Source organism: Peromyscus maniculatus, chromosome 1 (assembly GCF_049852395.1).
Source record: "Peromyscus maniculatus bairdii isolate BWxNUB_F1_BW_parent chromosome 1, HU_Pman_BW_mat_3.1, whole genome shotgun sequence".
Lineage (NCBI taxonomy): Eukaryota > Metazoa > Chordata > Mammalia > Rodentia > Cricetidae > Peromyscus > Peromyscus maniculatus.
Window position 1 is genome coordinate 30,727,172 of NC_134852.1, and position 26,674 is coordinate 30,753,845.

Here is a 26,674-nt window from a genome sequence, read left to right on the forward strand (position 1 = left end):
CTAGCAAGATTCAGGAGAAGGCAGAGAGCCATGGCCCTACCTTGGCATGTAGCACAGTCCCATTTCTCTCTCTCTCCCTCCCCCCTCTCCCTCCCCCTCCCCCTCCCTCCTCCCCCTTCCCCCTCCTCCTCCCTCCTCCCCCTTCTCCCTCCCCTCCCTCTCCCTCCCCCTCCCTCTCCTCCCGCCCCCCCCTCTCTCTCTCCCTCTCTTTTCGGAGCTGAGGACCCAACCCAGGGCCTTGTGCTTGCTAGGCAAGTGCTCTACCACTGAACTAAATCCCCAAACCCTCCCATTTTTCTTGAAGGCAGACTTATCTGTTTGTTGTCCTGTTTCTGTGGTTGGTGGAAGAGAGTGAGCCAGGAATCTTCCTTGGCAAAGCTCCTGGTAACTCTCCCTAGGCTGCAGGGAGCTTGGTAACTAAAGTGGAAATTTAGAATCTCAGAGGTGAGTTGAGAGCTGCCTGCTGATTGGCCAATGGCTGCCCAGAGACCCCTTCCTAGGTGATGATGTTAAATAAATGACACTTCCCACAAGCACCTGCTTGTCCCAGCAGTGTGGTGTGCAGAGGCTGAGTTTCAGGGGACACTGCTCAAAGGGTGGCTCCCAGACACTTCTGTCAGAAGGTGACAAGACAGCAAGAGCAGATGACTCACAGAACTGGGTCAGTTAGGAGAGTCTGGGGACAAGGATTTACTCTGGTCATCTGAAGGGAGTGACAGAGATTAGAGAGACTAGGTCTGACTGCATATGGGTAAGTTTATGGAGTGAATCATATTGTCACAGTGTTGAGTTGTTTATTTAGCTATTGATTATTCTTCCACCATATTTAACACCTGGCATCAGTCACCTCCTCTTCCAGGTTCTCACAACGTGGCAGGGAACAAGGAAACAGGGTGTCCCTTCACCAACCTGGCCTGGATGTGATGGAGTTTGCAGCCAGAAGCCCTTCTGAAAAGAACCTTAGTTACCAGACAACCAAGAGGCCGCATGTAAAAGTAGCCAGCAGGTCAGGGGCCTAGGCTTTTTGATGACTGCTCTTGAGTGTTGACTTGACTGCATCTGGCATCAACTAGACCCCAAGCTGCTGGGCATGCTGTGAGGGGTTTCTTATCAGATTCTTAGAAGCAGGAAGACCCACCTTAAATCAGGACCACACCTTCTGCTGGTAGAACACAGGAAAGAAGGTAAATGTGCTTTTGGCTGAGAAAGATGATGAGAAAAGTCCATGAAGGTTTGTGACTGTGGCCTGCAAAGTAGTACAGGGACCTAGATAATATTGTGTGAAGTAAAAGACACCAGACACCAAAGATCACACACTCTGTGATTCTCTTTATGTGAACCATGCATCTTAGGCAGTTTACAGACACAGAATTCAGACCATGAACAGAGTTGATCAGCATAGATCATGGACACCAGGAGCTGACACACGGGGACTGTGGCTGTTGGGAGCAATAGGAAAATGATTCAGCATGAGATGTGGCCTCCAGAAATCTCTCTGCTCACACATCAAGAAAGCCATTTGATTGATTTCTCCAGTGTCATTCACAGGGCAGGAGAACACACCTCCAGCTTTGCAGAAGCTGCAGGAAGGAGGAAGGAAGTGAGCAGTGACCCAGGGCCTGGATTCCAGCAGGTCTCTCAAAGGCAGAAAGATGGGGCCTTTCTCAACAGGAGTGGGGAGACCTGGCCACCACAGCCCAGTCAGCGGGCCAAGAAGCAGATCTGGTATGCTGGGGGCACTTTGCCAAAGCCTGTCTCCTTGGGATTGAGGTCAATGTCTTTAGGAGCCACGGGACTGGACACGGAGAAGTTCTGGAGGATGGTGGTGAAGAAAAGGAACAATTCGTTGCGGGCAATGCCTTCGCCAAGACAAATGCGCTTTCCTGTGGGCACAGAGGATGAGCTATGTGAGCCCCAGGGCAGTATACAACCTTCAGACTCTCCCATCCCTACACCCAGACAACTTGGCCCATTGCAAGGAATAAGAGTGAGTTTGACCCTCACCTACAATTCGAAAATGTTAAGAGATTCCCCAAATCTTAAAGAATTGGTACAAGGGCCAGTGAGACTTCTTAACATGGAAAAGAGCCTGCCATCAACCCCGAGGACATGAGTTCCCACATGTTGCAAGGAGAGAACCAACCCCCAAAGTCTGTCCTTTGATATAAACACACACACACACACACACACACACACACACACACACTAGCACACATGTATATGCATACAACCACATACACAATGAATAAATAAATGGTAACATGTGTGCCAATTTGTTGGTAGATGTCTTGTGATCACTTCTGACAGATTTCTACCATTTGTGGGATTATCAGAGTCCTTTGTTCCAGAACTGTAAGAAGGTACTAGAATAGGAGCCAAGTGTGTCTGTGTACACATGTTTAATGCAACATCTTTAGTGTTCTCTCCTTTCTCATGTGAGGGATTGGTACCCATCTCATTGGCTGCCCTGAGGGTGAAGGTACTGTTTAAAAAGACTCTTAGATAACAACTGGATGGTGTTAAGGGTTGTATATGAGCCAGACATGGAGGCACATGTGTGCAAGTGCAGCACTTGGGATACTGAGGCAGGAAGTTGATAGACTACAGAGCATGGCCTCTCTGTCTCTCCCCTTTCTCTGTCCCCTCTGTCACTCATCCTCTCCTACACCTTTCTCTCTTTCTGTCTCTTTTGCTTCTTTAGCTTGTGATCAATGAACTCCAACAAGATCCTGAACACAATTGTTCACACAGTTGAGAATGGGCAGGGGCACATGAAAAGGGCCTATGGCACCCACAGGATTCTCAGAGACATAAGGAGCCTTGTTGATTTGTCACGTGGTCATGGAGCACCACATAGCAATGGGAGCCTGAAAGCCCAGGCAGAGGCTCCACCTCCTGCCCTGTACCTCAGAGATTCTTACTCTGCACATGTTGCAAGGAGAGACTGACCACCTCAGTCCTCCAGGTGGAGGAGGGATTTCCCAGCAACCCCTGTGCCCTCCAGTTGTTGGAAAATTGTGCCATGTAGGGGTGTCTAGGGAAGGCACTCTATCCCCTTGAGTGTCCCATTTCCAGAAGTTAAGTGACATGGGCTTAGAAATTCATGGAGTATCTCTCTGAAATGGTTCCTCTAGAACTGATTTTATGACCCAAATTTTTCCAGAGCAGCTTTTGATGGCTGATCTCACTCTCAAGGCAATGCCCTCATGCCTGGAGTTGGCGATTTGGACACTGTTCACATCTCTTTGGCTCTGTCACTGTGTCTCTGTCTCTGTCTCTATGTCTCTCTGTCTCTCTCTCTCTCCTTTCTTCCATTGATGGACTAACTGAATCTGTTCCTATCACCTCTATTAGTCTTTTGATTTATTCCACCTACTTGTGTCTTTCTAAATTCCCTAGATACCATCTCAGCCCCTCCCCTTTCTGTCTAAGGACACCTTGTCATGTGTTCCTTCTGTGTCTTCCCTCATGTTCCTTTATCTATTTCTAGCTGTGTCTCCTGCCCTTCCTTCTCTCCCCCTCCTCTCTTCCTATCTCCCCCTTCACCTCTGGTTCCTCACCCTTCCTTCTCTCCCCCTCCTCTCTTCCTATCTCCCCCTTCACCTCTGGTTTCTCACCCTTCCTTCTCTCTCCCCTTCTTCTCTTGGAGTCTTCCCCCTTCACCTCTGGTTCCTCACGCTTCTTCACTGTCTCATGTCCACACTCAGAATCTTTCCACATATCTCCTCCTATTGCAGCTTCCTTGTGTCCTCTGTGTGCCTCTCTTTATTGGGATCTGTTACAATGTCCTTACTACTCTATAATGTATTTGTCTCTGTCCCTTTTCTCCACATCCCTGCCTTTCTAGACTTGGGACTATTGTTATATGGACAATTCGGGAGCCAGGCTGAGCCTAGGGTCACTGAAGTCACTTGGACACTCAAGACTGGACAATTCATAGTTGACACATGGCTCAGCATGAGAGCACTTGCCTAAAATCCCTCAGTCAGAGGATGAGAACAGAGAGGCTCCACAGGGAAGCATCTTCAAGCATGCAGGTGGGGCCAGGCGGCAGTGGTGGTGGCACACGCCTTTAATCCCAGCACTCGGGAGGCAGAGCCAGGCAGATCTCTGTGAGTTCAAGGCCAGCCTGGGCTACCAAGTGAGCCCCAGGAAAGGCACAAAGCTACACAGAGAAACCCTATCTTGGAAACCAAAAAAAAAAAAAAAAAAAAAAAAAAAAAAAAAAAAAAAAAAAAAAAAAAAGAATGCAGGAGGGAGAGGTTGGAGGTGTGGGCTGTTTCAAAGAGAACTTGCTTCAAACACACTCAGCCCTGGGTCCCATCCCTAGCATGAGGACATGGTGGGAGGCACTGCTAAAGCTAATGAATTGTTTCTAGAATGTGTCTTTCTCCAAAAGACAAAAACATGAACACAAAGTTTCCATGTTTACATCCCATAGAGTCCATAAAACTGAATTGAATTTGGCGGGAGGCAGCTTCTGTATGTAACAAACTAACCAAACACAATAGGCAGCCAACTACTCGACAATTTGAGATTGTATCTTCCATTGAAGAACAAGTCTCAGTCTCTCCTAGCAGTTGACCAACCCCAGGCTGCCAACTATGCCAGCATGGCCAAGTAAGGCAAAAGCAGAGCTGGCACCAATCGAGCTGTGTGTCCATGCCCAGCTCCCCATTGTCTGTAGAGACCGTGGGCTGACTCTGATGGCTGCTGTAACCCTGAACTTTCTCTGGTTCAGGATATTATCCTTCGGGGATTTTTTGAAATAAATGGTAGTAATTTTGATTTCTTTTACAATTTACCAAGCAAGAGTATTTACTGCAAGCAGAGACAAGCATGTCAAGACATGCCCCATCTCCCCAGTGCTCACAGCTAAACTCAGTGCCTCCCTGGCCATCAAGACCCTGCACAGTTCACAGCTGTGCTCATTGTCCTCTATTCAGGGCTCCTTTAGCTCAAGAATCCCCTCGTAGGACTGTAGCCAGGATGAAAGACTTGGTTCATGCAAAGCAGCTGAACAGTCTCAGTAAACATGGACCTAGTCCTGTCTGTGTCCTGGAGGATGAGCCTGCCCTCTAATGTCTGGGAAAGGAAGCACAAGTGGGTCTCACCTATAGAAAAGGGCATAAAAGCTTCATTTTTCTTCAGTGCACCATTGGCATCCAGGAAGTGGTCAGGGTTGAAGGTGTCTGGTTGTGCAAAGTACCGTGGGTCATGGAGAGCTGAACTCAGGATGGGGTACACCTCAGTGTTCTAGGAGACATTATGAGACACAAAGATATTAGTATACCCTGACTCCCATCTACAGTCAGTCCCTGAGAAACACAGAATGTAGGAAACCACAAACAGGCTGAGGCTGGTGAGGAGGAGAGTGGAGGATGATCATGGAGTAGAGATGTGGAATCGCGGCTGGTCTCACCTTGGGGAGCAGGTACCCTCGGAACAAAGTGTCTTTCGTGACTTTGTGTGGGACACCAATCGGGATGAGATCTGAAAATCTCTGAATCTCGTGGATGACAGCCTCAGTGTAAGGCATTTTGGTGCGGTCATCAAGGTTTGGGAGTCTGTGTGAGCCAATCACCTGATCGATCTCCTTTTGGACTTTCTCTGCACAGAAAAGAGGAACAGTGTGGATCTGCTTTGATGGTTTGTAGCAATGATATTTCATTCTATGAGCCAACACCCCAGGAAAGAGGGCATCATGGAGCCTCTCTGAGAAACGCAGTGCACTTGTGGGTACAAACAACTGTTCTGTTCTTAAGCGACTGTCTCTCTGTGCCCATGCTTAAAACTATATCACAGGTCTCCTCCACCTCATTTCAGCAGGGATTTAAAAAAATGGAGAAAAACACAGCAAAGGGCTATTGCATAGGGAGACTTCAGAGCAATCATGTTGGTGTAAGAGTGTGATGGAGAAAAGCAGCAAAAACTCTCACCCTCACAAGGGAATGAATTGTTCGTCTCCACACACACACACACACACACACACACACACACACACACGTGCACTAACAAACACATGCTTGCACTCACACCCATACCGTAATTTTACATGGAATTTTGTATTAAGAACTGGAGGCTGTATCCTCAGGAATATAAGGTAGATTATCAAATGATTCTATCAATGGATGCATATAAAAATGAAAACATAATAAAATTTAATGGATAAATCAATTAATAAATGAACAGATTTGTGAGTTAATGAAATGATTAGACTGAACACTGGATTATGTATTCAACTCATAAGTCAAGAGATGACTCAATTAGAGGATAAAGGGAAGAATGGATAGACAGATGAAAGATAAACTCAAAGGCCAGTTAGTGAAAGGATTAAGGAATGAAACTTTTGATGGAAGGATAGATGAGGTTATGCCTAATAAATGACAAATAATTTATTCATTTCTACTGAACAAAGGGAAACTAAGTTGATAAATTGAAATAAATGAATGACATGGCCATTTGGGTGAGTAAAAAATCAGTGAGTACACACTAAAAACTAGACAGTAAATTGATATATGGTTGAGTGGGTGGGTAGTGTGTGTGTGTGTGTGTGTGTGTGTGTGTGTGTGTGTGTGTGTGTGTGTATAAGTGTTTATAGGTGGGTAGATAGAAGTTGGGTTGAGTAAATAGGTGTTTAGATAGGTAGATGCTTAGATGAATGGGAAAATGAATGAAGGGATAGATGGATGACAGATGAGTTGGTGGGTTGACAAACAGAATGAGTAGATGGATGAAGAGGTACATGGATAGAAAGATGAATGAATAGATGGATGTAAAGATAAAAAGATGGAAGAAAAGAAGGTTGGATGGATGGATGGATGGATGGATGGATGGATGGATGGATGGATGATTGATGAATAAATGGATGGATGGGTGGATGAATGGGTGAATGGATGAATGGGTGGGCGAATGGATGGTTGGATGGATGGATAGATGGGTGGATGGAGGGATGGATGGATGAATGGATGGATAGATGAGTGGATGGATGGATCAACCTTAAAGTGATAGGAGAAATCTAGGGAAAATGGGCTAGCTGAGTGTTCATTTGCTCAACACCCACAGCACTGCCCTAGTTTAGAAGTAGACCAAAGCCTTCAGAGCTCCAGAAGTAAGAGGCCTGTGTCTCTCTTATCCACACAAACCTCCACAGACAAAAGCAACCTAGAAGACCCCCCAATTAGCCACCTCTGTCCCACCTGCAACATGGGGGTATTTGAGCATGAGCAGGAAGCCATAGCGGAGCGTGGTGCTGCTGGTCTCGGTGCCAGCAAAGAAGAGAGACAGCACAGAGATGATGAGGTTCTCGTGATGGAACTCCGTGTGTTGGTTGGACTTCTCCTGGTTCCAGATGGGAGAGAGAAGGGAGGGTCAGGGATGACTGGGTCCTCACAGGGAGATGCTCACACATCCTGGGAACTGACCTTCTGTCTCACACTGTATGGACCACACGGCATTTCTCAGTCCTGACAATGTTGCTGGCTCTCTGTTCTGTCTTCTTCACTCTCATCTTTGCTCTCTGGATTTATCACGTTTTTGTCTCCCAGGCTCTCTCTTCCTCTGAGGTCTTTTCTGCTTTTTGCCCCTTGCCCTGTGTTTCTTCCACAGCCTTCTTTCTCCCTATTTCATTTTCTCCTCCCCTTCTCTAGTCTTCAATTCTAGATTCTTCTGCATCTCCTCCACTCCATTTCCTATCTCTCCTCCATTCTCTGCCCCCCTTTCCTCTGCTCACATCCCCAGCCTTCACTCTCACCCATCACTTCTCTCATTCATGCAGGACTTACCTTCTCCATGCGTAGAAGGTAGGTATCGATGAAGTCCCTTGGATTGCTGGGGTCCAAGGTTGCCCTGTGCCTCTCCACACTCTGGCCAATGAAGTCAAGGATTTCCCGCAGGTTTCTGGAGATTTCTCTGTGGGCACCGGGAAAGTACTTCAGGAAGCCAGAGAAGAGCTCAAACATCTGCAGGAAAGAAGGTCAGGAGGTCACCTGGAGCTAGCAGGACTCAAGAAGCAGGCTGTGTTCCTAGGTCCCCATATTTCACAAGGATCTGCCCTCTCTCCTTCCATTCTCTCCCCTCCCCTCCCTCACTCCTTTGCTCATCTTCTCTTTCCTTCATTTCCCCTCTCATGCACACACACACACACAGCATGCTCTCAGCCTGTTTCTCTGAGTCTTTCTCCAGCACTTGTATTGTATTCTCTCTCACTCTTTCCTAAGCCATCATTTTGTTTTTGTCAATCAGGGTCTCATGTCTTTCAGACTCTCCTCAAACTCAATATTTATCCAAAGATGGCCTTGAACTCTGATCTCCCATGTAATGGAATTGCACATATGTACCGCCATATCTGGCTTAATTTGTGCTAGGGATGAACCCCAGGATTCACACGTGATAGACAAGTCCTCTTCCCTCTTAGCTACAGCCACAGCCCCCATCTCATCATTTTCTGATGTCTGGATGACTTGGTATTTCTACATTAGGGTTTCTCCACCCTACTTAACATCTGACCCCCATCCTCGCCCTTCAGGCTTCAGGCTCCTTGTCTCTCCATGTTGTCTCTGCCTTTCTTCCAGCCCTGAGACACTCCCTTCTTCACCCACAGAGCAGCCTCTTCTTTCCTCTGCCCTGGATGCTCCTCTCTTCCCATCCACTGACCTGGCTTGAGAATGAGCTGATGAGAGAGAAGGACCTATAGAACAGGTCCAGCAGGCGCAGGAACTGGCGGTCTTTGTAGTCAAAGCGCTCTCCAAAGACAATGAAGCAGATGATGTTAGCTGTGATGCACTGGAAGAGGAAGGTGGGGTCCATGGGGGCTCCTGGAGGAGGAAGATGTATTTCAGAGACATGGCATCAGGGGAACACTGGATTTTGGCCTCATCTCTGTAAACCTGTCTCCACCACTCACTACTCAATACCAGCAGCTGCTACCCCATTTGCACATAAGATACACCAGGTCCTGCACTCAGGATTGCATACACTATTTTATTTAATTTCCTCTCAAAATTATACCTAAGATGCAATGCTATTAGTATACACAGAGATGGGCGCTAACTTCACCAAGGTAACACAGCTCCTCATGACTGGGACCAGGATCAGATCCAGGGGGCTGAGAAGCAGAGCATGTGTAATGTAGTCTCCACCGTGCACCTCCTCCCAGGAAAACATTCTGACTCTGAGCCCATAGCTGACTCCCACTGGCAGGAATGGTACAGAGAACAGTGTGGGGGTTGCTTGTGTGGATTTAGAAGTCTCTCCTTTGAATCTTCCTCCACTCCTCTGATTCTAGGCTCTGTGGTGTTCCAAGAACCATCAACACCCAGTGCCTGATGCCTTTAGTTCCTGGTACCTTCATGGTCCCTCATGGTGGGAGGGATATTGTCAGCCCAGCAATATTAGGCCGTTGTTGCCCCTCTCTCTGGGTCTCGCCTGTCTGTTGTCTCTGATTCTATGGTGATATTTTATTTGTGCTGAAATGTGATTTTATTTGTATGTTAATAAGTAAAGTTCCCTGGGGTTCAGAGCTAATAGCAAGCCCTCTAGCAGAAGTCTGGCAGTGGTAGCACACGCCCTTAATCCCGATCACATGACAGGCAGATCTCTGTGTGTTCAAGGACACCATCAGCATAGAGACACACGCCTTTGATCTCAATACCAACCATAGAGACCTGGAGGTCTGTATAGACAGGCAGTGATGAGGAGGTCATGTGGTTGGGTATACAACCAATGAGAAGGCAGAACAGAAAGGCAATAAAAAGACAGACACACAGAAAGTAGGTCTCTTTCTCAGGGGAAGGACGGCAGTGGGTGGTAATAAAGCGGTCTTGGTGTCAGCTCTTAGCTGCTGCTCTGACCTCTGGGGCTTTTAACTCTGGATTTGGCTCTGTGTTTCTTATTTAATAAAACTGTTCAGAATTACATCTACATTTGGCGCCCACGTGGCAAGAATCCATTAAAAACTTAGCTCAGCTCAGCTCGGCAGCCCACTGGCTCTCTGGCTCCCTGGCTTCCTGGCTTGGGCCAGCTCAGCTTAGGCTCTATGCCTGACCAACCATAGCTACAAGGGGTTACCCGCAGCTGGAGCTACTTGTAGCCACATTGCCAACTCAAGTGACTCAGGGGGAAAAAAATGCCGGTGCTCCGAACAACTCAGGACCTGCTGGAGCTACTGGTCCAGCTGCACTTAGCTGTAGTTGCAGCAGCTCATATGGTCAGAGTTTAAGGAAGCCCAGGCTTGACTCAGCTCAAGTGGGAACACATAGCTGGATTTCAGCTTTTAGCCTGAAAACATGGCTATGCCTTCTTTCTTTCTATCCTTCCTTCCTTTCTTTCTCTCTTTCTTTCTTTCTTTCTTTCTTTCTTTCTTTCTTTCTTTCTTTCTTTCTTTCTTTCTTTCTTTCTTCCTTTCCTTCCTTCCTCTCTCTCTCTGGATTCCCATCATGGATACTAGGTAGCTGTATTAAAATTCCCTAGGTTTCTACTGTTCTATGCAGACTTGGTAAGTCAATTTAGATACCAGATATTTTAAAGGGAAAAACTACTTAGAAGAGAAAAATTATTTTTCCACATAAAAAAATGGGTATTATGTGTACATTAGAAGAAAATTGGACTTTGTTTGATAAAATTTTAGACAGTCTGAAAATGGAACAACTATATGAAAGATTAATTTGATGGGATATACATTACACCAATTATGCACATTATTACTTTCCTTATACTTATTCTACTATTTAAAAAGATAGTCAATTTAAGTGCCAGGATAAAAGCTTTAGAAAAACCTGTTAAAATGAATTATGGAGAAATTCAGATTCACACAGAAGAATTTCATGGTGAAATTATTTCAGGATTGGATTATAAGGTTACAGAAAGAGAGCTTGTTTTCTCTCTTTAGACCATACAGCAGCTACCTGGTCAAGTGAATGCACAAAATATTTGGACTCCAATTGAAATGTTAGATTTAAGAAGGTTTAAGGAGGCAATAGTATCTTCTGGCATGCATTCCCCATTTGTAAAGGAAATATTAACCTCGTGGTCAACTTATAATAACATTATACCACAGGACTGGAGAGAGCTGGTAAATGCTGTCCTGGAACCTGGGGCACAACTACAGTGGCATCTGTAGTTCAAAGATGAAGCTAAAAACATAGGAAATCAATGGAGGGCTAGAGGTGTGCAAATCTCCCAGAATCAGCTTGTTGGGGAAGGCCAATATGTTGCAATACAAAGACAATGTTTGTATGATAACCAAACCCTAATTCTATGTTGAATGGCAGCCTTGAATGCATGGTACAGAACTGAGGAAGCAGGAAAGAAAACTGAGTCATTTACAAAAGTTATACAGGTCCCAAAAGAATCCTTCATGGATTTCTTACAAAGACTGCCTTCAGCAGTAATAGAAGCTAGCCAGATAAAGATAATCATTAAATCTTTGGCCTTTAAGAATGTGAATGCAGCATGCAAGAGAATAATCAGGCCAGTAAAGGAAAGATCTGCACCCTTGGAAGATTGGATTAGAGACACATTTAATGTGATGATATGTGGATAGGAGAAGCAATTTCAAGAGGTTTGAGGAATGTCAGATGTTTTGGATGTGGAAAGCAAGGACATTTGAAAAGGGACTGTAAACAGGTCATTCCTAGAAACAATGTTTCTTCAAGGAACAATGGCATCAGAATGCCCCTTCCTTCTTGAGTATGCAGAAGGTGTGGTAAGGGAAAACATTGGACCAACGAATGTAGAACAAGGGACAGGCAAGGTAATCCTTTGCCTCGGTCTTTGGGAAACTCCCAGAGGGGCCTCAGGCAGGCCCCCACAGCAAATCCAGTTCAGACCTTTCCTGCTGTCAAAGAAGAAATCCCTACTCAGAGCAATTAAATAACCAAATGCCTATTGGAATATATCATGCTGGTCAGGATGATGAAACAGAGAGAATAAAAAATTCAGGAGAAAACATAAAGAAAAGTTTTTGGCAAACTTCTATAAATGAACAAAGACCAAAATTAACAATAAAAATAAATGGTGTTTTGTTGTCTGGTCTGGTAGACACAGGTGCTGATGTGACCATAATTACACCAGAATTTTGGCATCCAACTTGGCCTCTTCAGGAGGTAAACATTCAGCTCTTAGGAATAGGAACATTATCTCAAGTGAAACAGAGTTCAAGATGGCTTGAATGTATTGGTCCAGAAGGACAGAGAGGAAAATTAAAACCATATGGCTAACATAGCTATGAACCTATGGGATCGAGACCTGTTACAACAATGGAATACTCAGATTAACATTCATCCAAACTCAGAAACAAATTATAAACTAGCACATGTTTCTGAGAGAAATATTAGAAGGTATTATTCTGATGAGCGGTCACCAGCCATCCAGATTGTACAAGAACAGGGCACAACAACTGATGATCTTCCAAAGACACCAACAGCTCTACCTTTAAAATGGTTAACAGATAAGCCTGTATGGGTTCATCAATAGAGAACAACAACAGAGAAACTCCGGGCTTTGAAGAGCTGGTAGAAGAAGAGTTAAATGCTCAGCATATTGAAGAATCAACCAGCCCTTGATATTCTCCTGTATTTGTTATTAAAAAGAAAACTGGTAAATGGAGAATGGTAACAGACCTTAGAGCAATTAACAAAGTAATTCAGCCAATGGGCTCTCTACAGTCCAGAATTCCTTTGCTTACTCTGTTACCTAAAGGATGACCTTTCATAGTTATTGATTTAAAAGACTGTTTCTTTTCAATACCCTCACAAGAAAAAGAGAAAGATTTGCCTTCACAGTGCCAACTTATAATAATTCTCAACCAGTTAAGAGATATCAATGGAAGGTCCTCCTACAGGGAATGTTGAATAGCCCAACTCTGTGCCAATATTTTGTACAACAGAAAGAGATATGTAAAAAATTTCCTAAATCTATAATTTATCATTATATGGATGATATTTTACTAGCTGACTCAAATGCAGATACTTTAGAAAGAATGTTTGAAGAAGAGAAGACAATTTTGCCATGATAGGTATTGCAAATTGCTCCTGAAAAGATACAAAGAGGAGATTCTATTAATTATTTAGGATATAAAATAGGTCTACAAAAAATTAGACCCCAAAAGGTGCAAATTAGGAGAGATTGATTACAGACTCTTAATGACTTTCAAAGATTATTTGGAGACATTTCTCATCTACAAACTACTGTTGGTGTAAAAAATGATGAACTGAATAATTTGGTGAAAACCTTAGAAGGTGACAAGGACTTAAATAGTCCAAGAGAATTATCACCTGAAGCTGAGAAAGAATTGGCCTTGGTAGAAAAGATAGTACTTGAAGGACACCTGGATCATATCGATCCAAAGCTGGATTTCATTTTGGTTCTTTTACCCTCTAGGCATTCTCCTACAGGAATTTTAATGCAGAGGGAAGATATTATATTGGAATGGATATTTTTACCAAAGAAACCAAATAAAAAATTAAAAACTTATGTAGAAAAAAATTCTAACTTGATTTTGAAAGGAAAATTGAGACTTCGTCAATTAGCAGGAATAGACCCAGCAGAAATTGTCATACCTTTAACTAAAGAGGACATTGAAAAATTATGGACAGAAAGTGAACCTTGGCAAAGAGCTTGCAGTAATTTTTTTGGAGAAATTAACAGCAAATATCCCAAAAGTGATAGAATTGATCTTATAAAGAGAGTTGATTGGATTTTGCCTTGAATTGTATGGGAAACACCCATATCTGGAGCCCGTACATTTTATATAGATGCAAACAAACAAGGAAAGGCAGGTTACAAATCAGAAAATTTAAGTAAAGTGGTTCAAAGTCCTTATAATTCAGTTTAAAAATCAGAATTGTATGCTATTGTGTTGGTATTAATGGATTTTTCAGAACCTCTCAACATAGTTACTGACTTTAAGTATGCTGAAAGAGTGGTATTACGTATTGAGACTGCAGAATTTATCCCCAATGAGTCAGAATTAACTTCACTATTTATTCAGTTACAAGATATAATCAAGAAAAGGAATCATCCTTTATATATAACTCACATCCAATCCCATATGGGTCTACCAGGGCCTCTAGCACAAGGTAATGATGAGACTGATAAATTATTAACAGGAAATGTGCTGGAGGCCTCAGAATTTCATAAAAAAATCATGTCAATAGCAAAGGTTTAAAAAAGTATTTTTCCGTAACCTGGCAACAAGCCAAGGAAATTGTAAGGCCATGTCCTACTTGTTCCTTTTACAATCAGACTCCATTACTAGGAGGATGTAACCCAAAGGGTGCTCAGAGGAATGAAATCTGGCAGATGGGTGTGTTTCAGTTGCAGAATTTGGAAAATTGAAATATGTACACCATACCATTGATACTTATTCAGGATTTCAATGTGCAACTGCTTTGACTTCTGAAAAAGCTGATTCTGTAATCCCTCATTTACTAGAAGTTATGGCCATCATGGGTATACCTGCACAAATTAAAACTGACAATGCTCCAGCATATGTCTCTTTTAAAATGAAACAGTTTTTTGCTTATTACAATATAAAGCATATTACAGGTATACCACATAATCCTACAGGTCAAGCAGTTATAGAAAGGTCAAACAGAACTCTAAAGGATATGCTAAATAAAGAGAAGGGTAACAAAAACCCCCAGAAATATATTACATAATGCTTTAACTTTGAATTTTCTCAATGCTAATGAGAAAGGAACAGCAGCCACAGAGAGACATTGGATAATAGAAAAAAACTACAGAATTAAATCAGCCTATATACTGTAGGGATGTGCTGATCTCAGAATGGAAACCAGGATATGTGTTACATTGCGGATGAGGTTTTGCTTTTGTTTGTCCAGGAGAAGATAAGCTATGGATACCATCAACATTGATAAAGGTTCTATTTGAACAAGAGAGACTTCTTAATTAGAAGGGGTGATAGTTCATCAACCAGCATGACCATCCAATTTAAACTAACTAATACCATTAACACATGCCTTTTCATTTAATCAGATATAACTTGCTGAAAGGGAACCTCCCCAAAGTTAGCCTTGGGAAAAGGTTTTTGTTTTTGTCTTTTAGGAGAATGAAGGCTAAGGAATCTGAAGAACACTTGACAAATGAGACAACTGAAGAAAAAGGATAAATCATCTAGAAAAAATGTCTCAAGAAAAAGAGTAAAATGGCCTATTGATATATCATCTGTAAAATTTCGTAAGTCTTCCTAAATGTTTGCTTCTGCTCTTCTCTAAAGAAATTTAACACTATTGGTCTTCTTATAGTCCCAGTTCAATTAAAAGTTAAAGCTGGCTTTGGAGTTGGAGAATGGCTCTCTCCTTCTTTAAACCCAAGCATGTTGTTAAAAGGAAAATGCAAACTCCCTGTATCATGCCAGAAGAAAAAGCCATCTTTTGATATGGGACAGGAGAAAAACTAAAAACCAAAAACCAAAAAAAAAAAAAAAACAATAATAAGGGACTATTCTATTACTAGTAATCTCAATTCTTTGATTCTTTTCTGATTCTTTAAATTTTTCTTAAAGTATGAATTTTATATCAAAATTTACAAGATTAATATATATATTAAATTTTGTTAAGATATTAATAGTCATATAGAATGCTAACTAATTCTAGAAAAAAGGCTTCAATTAGCTGCCTATACATGTCTTTGTATTCGAGTCTCTATCAATTTTCCATAGGAAATGATGGCCAGGCCTAACATCAACTGAAGTCTCCAGGAAGAAGATGGGGCCCCACAACAACAACAATTTCACGTGGACAATAATAATATCACTAAGCTGACAAACATCATCTACAGATCAGCTTTGGACTACAAACTGCTCAGAGCAATTTTGAGATGGCTAGCTGAGATGATCTTGAACAAGGACTTGAGATAAGCCCTGAACTTTGGCATTATGCACAGACTGGACAAAAAAGGATATTGCTATCTTTCCTAGAATTTGACAATTAACCCAAAATTTTTCTTTTCAGAATAAAGATACCTTTGCCCATATCCAGCAGGGAACAGTTTTAAGAATATGATGCCCATATTCCCAAAGAGGTGGTCTGGTGCGGGTAGTTTTTTGGTCTTTTAATAGGTTTTGGGTCTGGTATAATTTTCATTGTTTAGGAGGATTCGTTACAAGATGTTAAGGGTTAGGAAAAGGGCTAAGCAAAGGAGATTAGATTTAAGGTTCTTGTTAAAATAAAAAGATATATGGAAATGATACAATAGAGGGTAGATTATTATAGATATGAAATAGATAAAAAGATAGATTATTGAATCTACTTTTAAAAGACAATTACTAGTTTTAAATACTTTACATTGGATTGGATTTTTTGTATATTGTATACAAATTATATATATTGAGATTGATATTGTTAGAAAATGCTATACATATATTTCTAATCTTGTTCAAGACATTGTACTTATACCGTTCATTTAACAATGTAATGCAATTTGCTAAACCTTGAATGTTATTGTTACCAACTATTAAGATATAAATAAATGAAAGTTAGTAGTTAGACATTGTAATCGAACTTGTAGTCATATTAGGTATGTTTTCAAGATCGAGCAGATATATTTTAGATAGACAGGTCATCTTAAAACCCTTCAGAGATCTGCAGAATATGGCATTTAAAATGTTTTTATAATTTAGAAATTTTTTTCTTTTTTTATGACTATGAGACATGTCGCCTCCTGGCAGTACCAACCTACTTCAGAGACGATATGAGCATTGAAGAAACTGTATATGAAGTTAACTTTCATTGTGGCAAAAATTAGCCACTGGACAACAAAGTATCCTCGAATCAACTGCTGACAAACAGGACAAAATGGATAGACAGGACGTGAAAGAAAGGACTACCAATTCTTGCCAAGACAAGTGTGGTTGTGGCTTTAACAACAGGCATCCTCTGAGGCCAGGACAATAAGGCACCATCCCTGAATTTTGCAATCCAGAAAAGGTACCATGCCTCCTTCTTCGAAGGCAGCTGAAAAGGCAATGGACTGATGACTTCTGATGTGCAGAGGAACAGCAGCTCAAACAGTTATTCTTGAAAGAGTAACTAAGATGACAGAGTCTAACCTCTCAATAGTAGATTGGCATTTAATAGAGGGATGTGGAGAAGAACAGGATGCTGAGATGAAGCCATATACACACAAGCCAAGAAGAATAGACAGCTGAATTAAAAAAAAATCAACAATTTCCAGAATTTAAAATCTTGAATCATGACAGGACACTAGTGGAGTTCAGGTTTATCTGGTACATGGACTGCTCTCACCAAATGTGAGGTCAAACTGTTGGCCTTGTGTACATCCTACTTTACAAATGAGTCTGTCAGATACGCTAAGCCTATAGGCTGAAGATGATGCCCCAACACTGCAGAGAAACCTCAGGTGACTGTCCAGGCAGCTGGCTGTTTCTGTCAACTCACATTTTTTTTTGGAATCCATTTGCATGCACTTCCTGCTTTTATTTTTTTAGGTAATATTATTTCCTTCTTGGGTCTCTGAGGGAGTTGAAGTTTAGATAGTTATAGTTAGTTAAAGTTTAGATAGTTATAGTTTTCCTTGTTAAGAAGTTTAGAAAAGGAACCACCTAAAGAGGTGTTTAAATTTGAAAAACATTAATTTGAAAGACATTATAAGATAATTCTGTTAGTAATATAAGTTAGGATAGAAAGTGAATCAGGTACATTTTGGACTTACAAAAATATCATAGATAATGGAATATTTTCTCTGAATTTGTCAAATGCAAATGGACTAGACATTGTTTAGGTATTTATTGTTTGTATATAGTTTTTCTTATAACTTTTCCTTTTTTCTTTTTATTAAAATAGAAAGAGGGAAATATGGTGATATTTTTTTTTGTGCTGAAATGTCATTTTATTTAAAGTTGCCTAGGGGTCAGAGCTAATAGCAAGCCATTTAGTAGAAATCTGGCAGTGGTAGTACACGTCCTTAATCTGATCACATGACAGGCAGATGTCTGTGTGTTCAAGGACACCACCAGCATGGAACACACGCCTTTAATCTCAATACCAACCATAGAGACCTGGAGGTCTGTATAAACAGGCAGTGACGAGGAGGTCTTGTGGTTTGGTTTACAACCAACGAGAAGGCAGAACATAAAGTCAATAAAAAGACAGACACACAGGAAGTAGGCCTCTTTCTCAGGGGAAGGATGAGCGGCAGCGGGTGGTAAGAAGGTGGTCTTGGTCTCAGCTCTTAGCTATTGCTCTGACTTCTGGGGCTTTTAACTCTGGATTTGGCTCTGTGTTTCTTATTTAATAAAACCATTCAGAATTACATCTACATGATTCTTCTGCAGATTCTTCCCTGATGCTTGTCAGCCTTTATCTATCTCTCTGATTTCCTGTCTAAAGGTCTCTCAGCATTTCTTTCTCTTTTCCCTCCCCCTGCATTTTTTACTTCCCCCTCTATTCCCCTCACTCCTGCTCCCCCATATTTTCTCTTCTGTTTGGTCCTTCAAGCTCCACCTCAGCTTCCCAGTCTCTGTCACCCTGCTTTCTCCTTCCTCATCTCTTGATTTCCTTCTGTTCCCTTCCAGTCTCTGCATGGACCTCTCAGAGTCTCCTGAGAATCTTAAAAGAGATGACAAACACTGGCAAAAAGGAATGATTTGGTAAAAACAGACAGGGTCACCAGGATGCCCCTGATGTGAAGTTTCTATAAGTACCCAGAAGTGCCTATGACTGCCACAAAATAAAACACCCCATCTTTGCTCACCACCCCACTCATCAGGACATCCTCAAGGAAAGAACACAGTTCTCTGCTTCTAACCCCTGCCTTGGACATAGACTGGGTAACGTGATGAAGACGCCCTTGAACAATGTATAAAGTCAAGGATGACCGCCAACCTCTAAACTCCTGCCTCCACCTCAGGTATACCATGGTGACCAGCAGGTGGCACCATGGCAATGTTGTGGTGTTAGGCATCAGGCTGGGTACTGTGTGTGTGCCAGGCAAGCCCAGCAAGCCTGACCTGCACCCACTGTGTCGACCACGGTTTATCTTTAAAGATAAACAATCTTTAAAGACAAGATATCATGATGTAGCCAAACTGGCTTTGAATTTATGACCCTCCTGTCTCAGCACCCTGAGAATTGGGAGGACAGGCTTGTGCCATCACACCAGATGACACATATTCTTAACCCAGGCATTATTTCCCTCACTATAAGTAGCCTGCATGCAATTCTCTCAATCTATGTCTCTGAGCCATTCTTGGACACTGTGAACTTCACATCTCTTTCCCTGTCTTTCTGTATTTCTCTCTCCCCCTTCCTCATTCTCCATCCTCTCCCCAGTGTGTGTGTGTGTGTGTGTGTGTGTGTGTGTGTGTGTGTGTGTGTGTGTCTGTGTGTGTCTCTCTGTGTGTCTATGTATGTGTGTCTCTGTATGTGTGTTTGTGTATATCTGTGTGTATGTGTGTGTGTGTGTGTGTCTGTGTGTGTCTATGTATGTGTGTTCTGTGTATGTGTGTTTGTGTATATCTGTGTGTGTGTGGTTGTGTGTGTGTGTGTGTGTGTGTGTGTGTGTGTGTGTGTGTGTGTCTTTCTCTGGCCATGGATGTCTCTTCTCTTTCTCTGACTGTGCACTCAGGTCTCTGTATCACCATCGTACTTTATGCCCTTTCTCCAGGACTCACCCTGGGATTTCCGGAGCTCCTCAACCAGACATTGGGCCTCCTCCTGAATCCGCTCCTCCACACTCCGCTTTCCCATTCCAAAGTCTCTCATGGTGGCCAGAGAGAATCGCCGAAGGGTCTTCCAGCGTTCCCCATTGGCAAAGATCACACCTAAAAAAGTAAGAGAAGCATGGGGGAGTTATAGAGGAAGTTCAAAGAAACCTGGGTCCTTCCCCACCCCTTGCCCTCCCTTCCATCAGATTCTCCCCTCTCTGGGCCCATTCTCCAGCCCACCTCATCCCAAACTTTGAGACTCCTACCATAGTCCTTGACGACTGGTCTAACCACAGCAATTGTTGCCCGGCCAGAGAAAGCTTCAGCTTGGTCCACCAGCGCCTCCCTTATGGCCTCTGTCCCATACAGCATGACCACGGGCCTCGGTCCCAGGTGCATTGTGAACACATCTCCATATTTTTCTCGAAGCTGCCAAGCACAAGGGCACCAGGGTTGTTGTTAGTCAGTGTAGACATTGTTGCTACCCTTTGAAAACACTTAGACACAGAGAGATATAGAGGAAGACCTCCCCTGGCCACCTTTCCCCTTCTGAGGACCTAGCAATTTCAGGGTCAATCCACCACCATGGGAAGTCTGCATGGATGCTGGATGATCTGAGCAGTACTGCATTACAGTATGGCTGTAGGTGCAGGACTCATGCTATATCTCAGCACTGGGGAAGTAAATGAGGTGGATCAGGAGTTCAAGATCTACTCTTGCTGCTGCTGAGCTGGAGGCCAGCCTGGGATACATGAGACCTTCTCTGAAAAGAATTAACAAGATATATATATATATATATATATATATATATATATATATATATATATATATATATATTACAGGAAAACAGAGTGATGAGTTAACGCTACAAAGGATTCAGCAGTAAACTTGCTTAGGAAACACTAAGCTGCACAAGGCAGGGTTTACCTAAGGCAGTGCTGCCTCTCATATGACTGGTTGATAAGTAGTAAGACAGCCAGACTTGTTAGAAACCGTAGGAAAATAGTTGTACCTTGAACATAATTGTAGTTTAGGCTTCTGAGACTATATTTCTACTAACATTTGTTTGTTAAGTTAGTTGTGAATTAGGCTCCATTCCCATATTAAGAACATGGCTCTACTGGGCAGTTCAGAGGGGATAGCACTGGCTAACAATGATCATTACATCCCGTTTCTCTTATAAGGAAGGTGTAATTCTGCCAGGAGGGTAGGAGAGTACCGGTGTGGTGGTTTGAATAAGAATGGCCCTCTATAAGTTCATGTATTTGAATGCTTAGTCACCAGGTTGAAAAGATTAGGATTGGTAGATGTGGCCTGGTTGGAGGAAGTGTGTCACTGAGGATGGGCTTTGAGGTTTCAAAAGCCCCTGCTCATCCCAGAGTTTTTCTCTCTGCCCACAGATCAGGATGTGGCTCTCAGCTACTGCTCCAGCACCTGCCATACCTGCTGTCATGTTCCTGCCATGATGATAATGAACTAAATACTTTCTTATAAGAGTTTTCTTATGCTGGGTGGTGGTGGTGGTGGTGGTGGCGGCGGCGGCGGCGGCGGCGGCGGCGGCGGCGGCGGCGGCGGCGGCGGCGGCACACGCCTTTAATTCCAAAACTCGGGAGGCAGAGGCAGGCGGATGTCTGTGAGTTCGAGGCCAGCCTGTGCTACCAAGTGAGTTCCAGGAAAGGCGCAAAGCTACACAAGAGAAACCCTATCTCGGGGGAAAAAAAAAAGAGTTTTCTTGGTCATGGGGTCTCTTCACAGCAACAGAACAATGACTGAGACACAAGCAATGTGATAAAAAAAAAAAAACCACCACTGGTCTACTTTAAAATTAGTGGTGACGATATCGTTGCTATAAATCTCCACTTATCTGAAATAGACAGGCTTGCAGTTCCTATCTCTGTGAAATATGTGTAACTGCTCAAAGTCTGATGGAACCTACAGGATATTTACAGATGACAACACATATGGATTGCTAGCTCGCAAGACCTACACAAGCTGTTAAAAATGTCTCTTTGAGGCTAGTTTCTCTAGGATGTTGGCCAGAACCAGATGTACATTATTAAAGAGATTTGTTCTTATTTCTCAAGTGTTTGGAGTAAATTTTCAATGGTGAGGGGAGGGGGCTTAACCTGCTGCTTCAGATATAGATATGGATATAGATACTGATATGGATAGGATATAATGTGGGTATATATTGATATGGCTATAAATACAGATATAGATCCTTGCCCATACCCTTCAGTCTGAACAGCTCTGGAATCTCAATCAATAATGGTGTTTCTTGTGAACTAGCTTCAACCTGTTCAATGCCTTCCAACAACATCCAGAGGATGGTCCTGACCCACCCACTGGGTGACATGGGAAGGGAAAGTGATAGTCACCTGGTGGTGGACCTGAATGTGAGTCATGACTACAGCACACACAGTTGGAAAATACCTGACAATGCAACCATTTGGGCATCTACAGGTGATGCCCCAGCCTCTGCCCCCAGCCTCTATATCCCCCTCTCTTTCTGGAATGATATGGAGCTATGACACTCACACTGTCTCCCAGAGAGCTCTCAAGCTGTTGCTCGCTCACTTCTGCTCCCTCCCCACATCATGGACCAGCAGCCAGTGATCCCAAGAGGAAGCAGGAGAACCACACTTCTTTCTTCTTTTTAATCTCTTTTTCTTCTGGACCTCTACCAAAGGCTGGGTGAGCTTTCCCTGGTGCTCTGTTCTTCCTCTCTCTTTTTCTGACACTATACTACCCCCCAACCTGCTTTCACCATGTGGCAGCCTATGAACAGCATGGATTTCACTCTTCCTCCTCCTTCATCTTCCTCCTCTGACAGTCGCCAAGATTTACAACTTGCCTGCCTTGGTGTTTCTCTCGCAAACGCTAATAAAACTGTCCTTGAGTTTCAAAAAAAAAAATTAACGATTTAGAAAGGCAGTTGAAGCCGGGCGGTGGTGGCGCACGCCTTTAATCCCAGCACTTGGGAGGCAGAGCCAGGTGGATCTCTGTGAGTTCGAGGCCAGCCTGGGCTACCAAGTGAGTTCCAGGAAAGGCGCAAAGCTACACAGAGAAACCCTGTCTCGAAAAACCAAAAAAAAAAAAAAAAAAAAAAAAAAGAAAAAGAAAGGCAGTTGAATATTTTTAGTCCAAATGTTGGCTGTTACCAGAGCTTGGGTTTGTTTCTCTACTCCCAGCCAACAGGATTTCATCATCCTTAAGACATCAATCTCAATAATACACATGATAAAAGCCCACACTACTTCCAATAACACAGCTGCCTGGGAGAGTAGACCTGTTTCTTGAGCCACACACTTTCAGAGAGAACATTCCAGATTGCATGCCAGCAAACCCAAGAAAAACAAGCAGTTTGGAACTGAGCTGGAACTCCCTGAGCTGACCTGGCCTTTAGCAGGTGAATTTGAGTCAGGCTCTGGGCTCATCCACAACAGGCTTGAGAGAGCCAAGCCAGTTGCTCCTGGAGTTCTCCCCAGGACATCACTACCACTTGGAATCCAGAGCTGTTGCTCTGAACTGCCCTTTTCTTCCTGCCTGTCCCGTGTGCTATGCCTTAAACATGGTTTAAGTGTCCTCTGTGTGTTCACATGTTGAAAGCTTGGTCTCCAGTGTGGTTGTGTTGAGAGTCGGCAGAGCCCTCGGGAGCTGGAGCCTAGCGAGAGGTGTTGGGTCTTTGTGGGAAGATCCACAGAATAGGTTAATACTGGTCTCACAGAGAGGGCTGGACTCTCGGAGAATCCATGTGGTGAGCCTCATGTGTTCTACACGTGACAGATTCTCTTCTCCTCTCCACCATGTTGGGACACACAAGAGGGGTCCCCACAAAAGGCTGGAGAAAGCGAGTACTTGATCTTGGACTGTCTGTCCGTGATTATAAGCTAGATAAACTGGCTTTTAATTTTCACTAGAGAGAGAGAGATTGTGTGTGTGTTTGTCTCTCTCTCTCTCTCTCTCTCTCTCTCTCTCTCTCTCTCTCTCTCTCTGTGTGTGTGTCTGTGTCTGTGTGTCTGTGTCTGTGTGTCTGTGTCTTTATTGTTCAAAAGAAACCAGACCATCACATCAGAGCTGGTATATGCCGGAATTTCCTGCTGTCTGCACATTTCCTAGACCCTGTGTGTTCATATCATTAACATCACTGTCCCTGCAGGGGAAAGATGCAGCATTTCACATTGTGACAGAATGCTACCACCCCTCACTGTGAGTCTGTGGGTAGTTAGTGCTGCTGGGAGAAGGTGCCGATTTCTGTAGTGGTGTAGTCACACATGAGATGTTCACAGTCCAGGAAATGGGCCCCACCCACGCCCGAGCAGGAGTCAGCATCTTGACTTTTCCTCACCAAGAGGAACCAAGAGCCTAGAACGCATCCTTTCTCTTGGTGTAAAGTGATCTCCAAGCAACAAGCCCCACATAAGCCCACTCTAAATGACCCTAATTGGACTTGCGGGGCGAACAAGTGGATATTAAAGCAGGGAGAGTCTTGTTGGCAAAAAGAAGGGGTTCTGTAGGAGAAAGAGGGAGGAGAGAGAGGGAAAGGGGAGGTGACAAATGACCGAGATCCGGTATATGCAGATGATAAAGTGTCAAAGGATTTTTTAAAACTAAAGTAAATGGGATGTTGACTTGAGTTTTCTAACACATGGGAAGCATGTTTTTAAACACTTTGTCAGGGTGTGGTGACACACGCTTCTCAGTCCGTTCAGGAGGCTAAGGCGGGGAGAATCATGAGTTCGAAGCCAACCTAAAAAGCACGGGGAGACCCTGTCTCAAAATATAAAGGAAAATAGCTAAATTTGCCATTGATTGGAGGGGGTCTCTTGAAAACCAGGGGGTACCAAACATAAAGTTGAAGAGGGAGCTCCCCAGAGCCATGGGGAGGGACAGAGGAGTGGGACTTACAATCACTGCTTCAGCTCTCTCATGGAAAGTAGGAGCATGGATGCTGATGAATTATTAGCAAGCAAGTGGTAATTAAACATGAAATCCCCAGTGTGAAGCTTCTGTGCAGAGACTGGTAAATACACTGCTAGCTGCTGCAATAAACTGATAAACACTCCCTTCTGCCCCTCCTCCTGCCCTGCCTCTCTTCCCCTTTGTCCCTGAACACCTCAAACTAATCTTTGCTCTCTCTTTTGTTGGCAGGAGCAAAACCTGTTGCCGATGCCTCTGACGTTTTTCTTTCTCTTCTGGAACAGACAAGCCCCACGGAGTGAAATTCTACACACTTGGGCCTCAATGACTCTGCACCTTCCACACTCCAAGCACATTGTCCCCACAGGATTCCACCATAGTGAGGACATGCCTGCTCATCATCACCAATCAGCATCTCACCTTCCACTCTATGGCCTGGAAGGAGTTGCTTGCTCATCCCTCTGAGTGATCTCCATGCACAAAAGCAAGGACAAGCCCACACAAAGGCCCCATATAAGTCTCACCTTCATGAAGGAGTTGAGGAGGCCTCCTCTGTCCATCTGCAGGAGGTTTCCCAGGAGGGGCAGTGGACGTGGTCCTGGTGGGAGGTAGCCACGTCCTTTTGGGTGGCCCCTGACCAGAAGCAGTACAAAGCCCACGAGGAGAGTGAGGAGGAGCAGGACACTGGTCTCCATGGTCCTGGTCTGGCCACTGGCGACTTCACCGCACACTCCAGAGGACCTTTTATGCTGAGCCTGCCTCTCCACCTAGTTATGCAACTCGAGCTGTTCCCAACTCCCATCTCATCACTGTCCAGGAGTGTGAGCACCCCTGCTTCCTGCTTGGGCTGCTGGTGACCTGCTCACTCCCTCTCCCCTTCCCCCCACCCTAGATGTTAGTCAAGAACACCACGAAACAAATACACAGGACAAAAGGGCATAGGGAGTAATGCGTCTCGATTTCTGGGAGTGAGTATGCACATGTCAGCTCAGTTTTGTCTGTTTATTTATTCAGGCATTAACCTGTGAGTGTGCACTGTGTGCTTTTTATATGTGAAAGGTCATTCTAATATGAGTGTGCAGATGTGTGTTTCTGTGTTTGAGTCTAGACATGTTTGCTAGTCTACTCTTGCACATCTGGGGTGAGTTTGCATGTATAATCTTATATTGTGGAGGCCTTTCTCTATGTTCTTAGCTTCATATATGAATGTGATTACATTTAAGTGGCAAGAACAGTGTCGCATAGATTGTGCGCATCTCTGTGCGTCAATGCATTCCCCACCCCGAGTCCTTGAGGAGCTGCAGATGTAATTTCTCCAGAGTCTCTATTGCACTCTCCGGCCCATGACAGCCACAGTTGGGAGAAAAAGAAGGAGAAGAAAGGAGAGGCAAGAGATTCAGCAGTGGGAAGGCTCAGGAGCTAGGAGGAGAGAGAGGCTGAAACCTGGCAGAGGAGATGTTGGGGACTCTGGGTGTCTGGACTGGCTAGATTTTATGTCAACTTGATACAAGCTAGGGTCATTTGAGAGGAAGGAACTTCAGTTGAGAAAATGCATTACACAAATTCTAAATGATCTTTTAATTAAAAAGAAAAAAAGAAAAAAAAACACTGGAGCCAGATATTGGGGTAAATGCTGAAAGATCAGAGAGACAAAGAAATAAGCCACAGCCACCTCTTTCCTCTAGGACCCCTCAGCCTGAAAAAGCTTTAGTTCCTGTCTCCTCACACCTTATATACCTTTCTCTGCCCTGCCATGTTACTTCCTGGGATTAAAGGCCTGTGTGCTTCCCAAGCAAAGGCATGAGATCTCAAGTGCTGGGATGAAAGGTGTGTGCCACCACTGCCTGGCTCTGTTTCTCTCCTAGACTGAGTCAATCTCATGTAGTCCAGGGTGGCTTTGAACTCACAGAGATCCATCCATCCTAGTGCTAGGAATAAAGGTGTGTGCCATCACTGCTTGGTTTCTGTGTTTAATCTAGTGGCTTGTTCTGTTCTCTGATCTTCAGGCAAATTTTTATTAGGGTACACAATATATCACCACATTTCCCCTTTTTTTGTCTAAAATAA

At 43.6% G+C, this 26,674-nt stretch overlaps 1 protein-coding gene across 1 annotated transcript; it reads right to left on the minus strand.

Annotated features, from left to right (window-relative positions):
* Window positions 1–1,309: 1,309 nt before the first annotated feature.
* On the minus strand, window positions 1,310–25,471 carry LOC102909592 (cytochrome P450 2B1-like). The gene is made up of 9 exons (XM_006998490.4): window positions 25,132–25,471; window positions 19,954–20,116; window positions 19,655–19,804; window positions 8,656–8,816; window positions 7,785–7,961; window positions 7,200–7,341; window positions 5,423–5,610; window positions 5,115–5,256; window positions 1,310–1,883 (listed from the first exon to the last, which is right to left on the minus strand). Exons 1-9 carry the CDS (start codon window positions 25,300–25,302, stop codon window positions 1,702–1,704), a joined length of 1,476 nt encoding a protein of 491 aa, XP_006998552.3. The 5' UTR covers window positions 25,303–25,471; the 3' UTR covers window positions 1,310–1,701.
* Window positions 25,472–26,674: the final 1,203 nt, after the last annotated feature.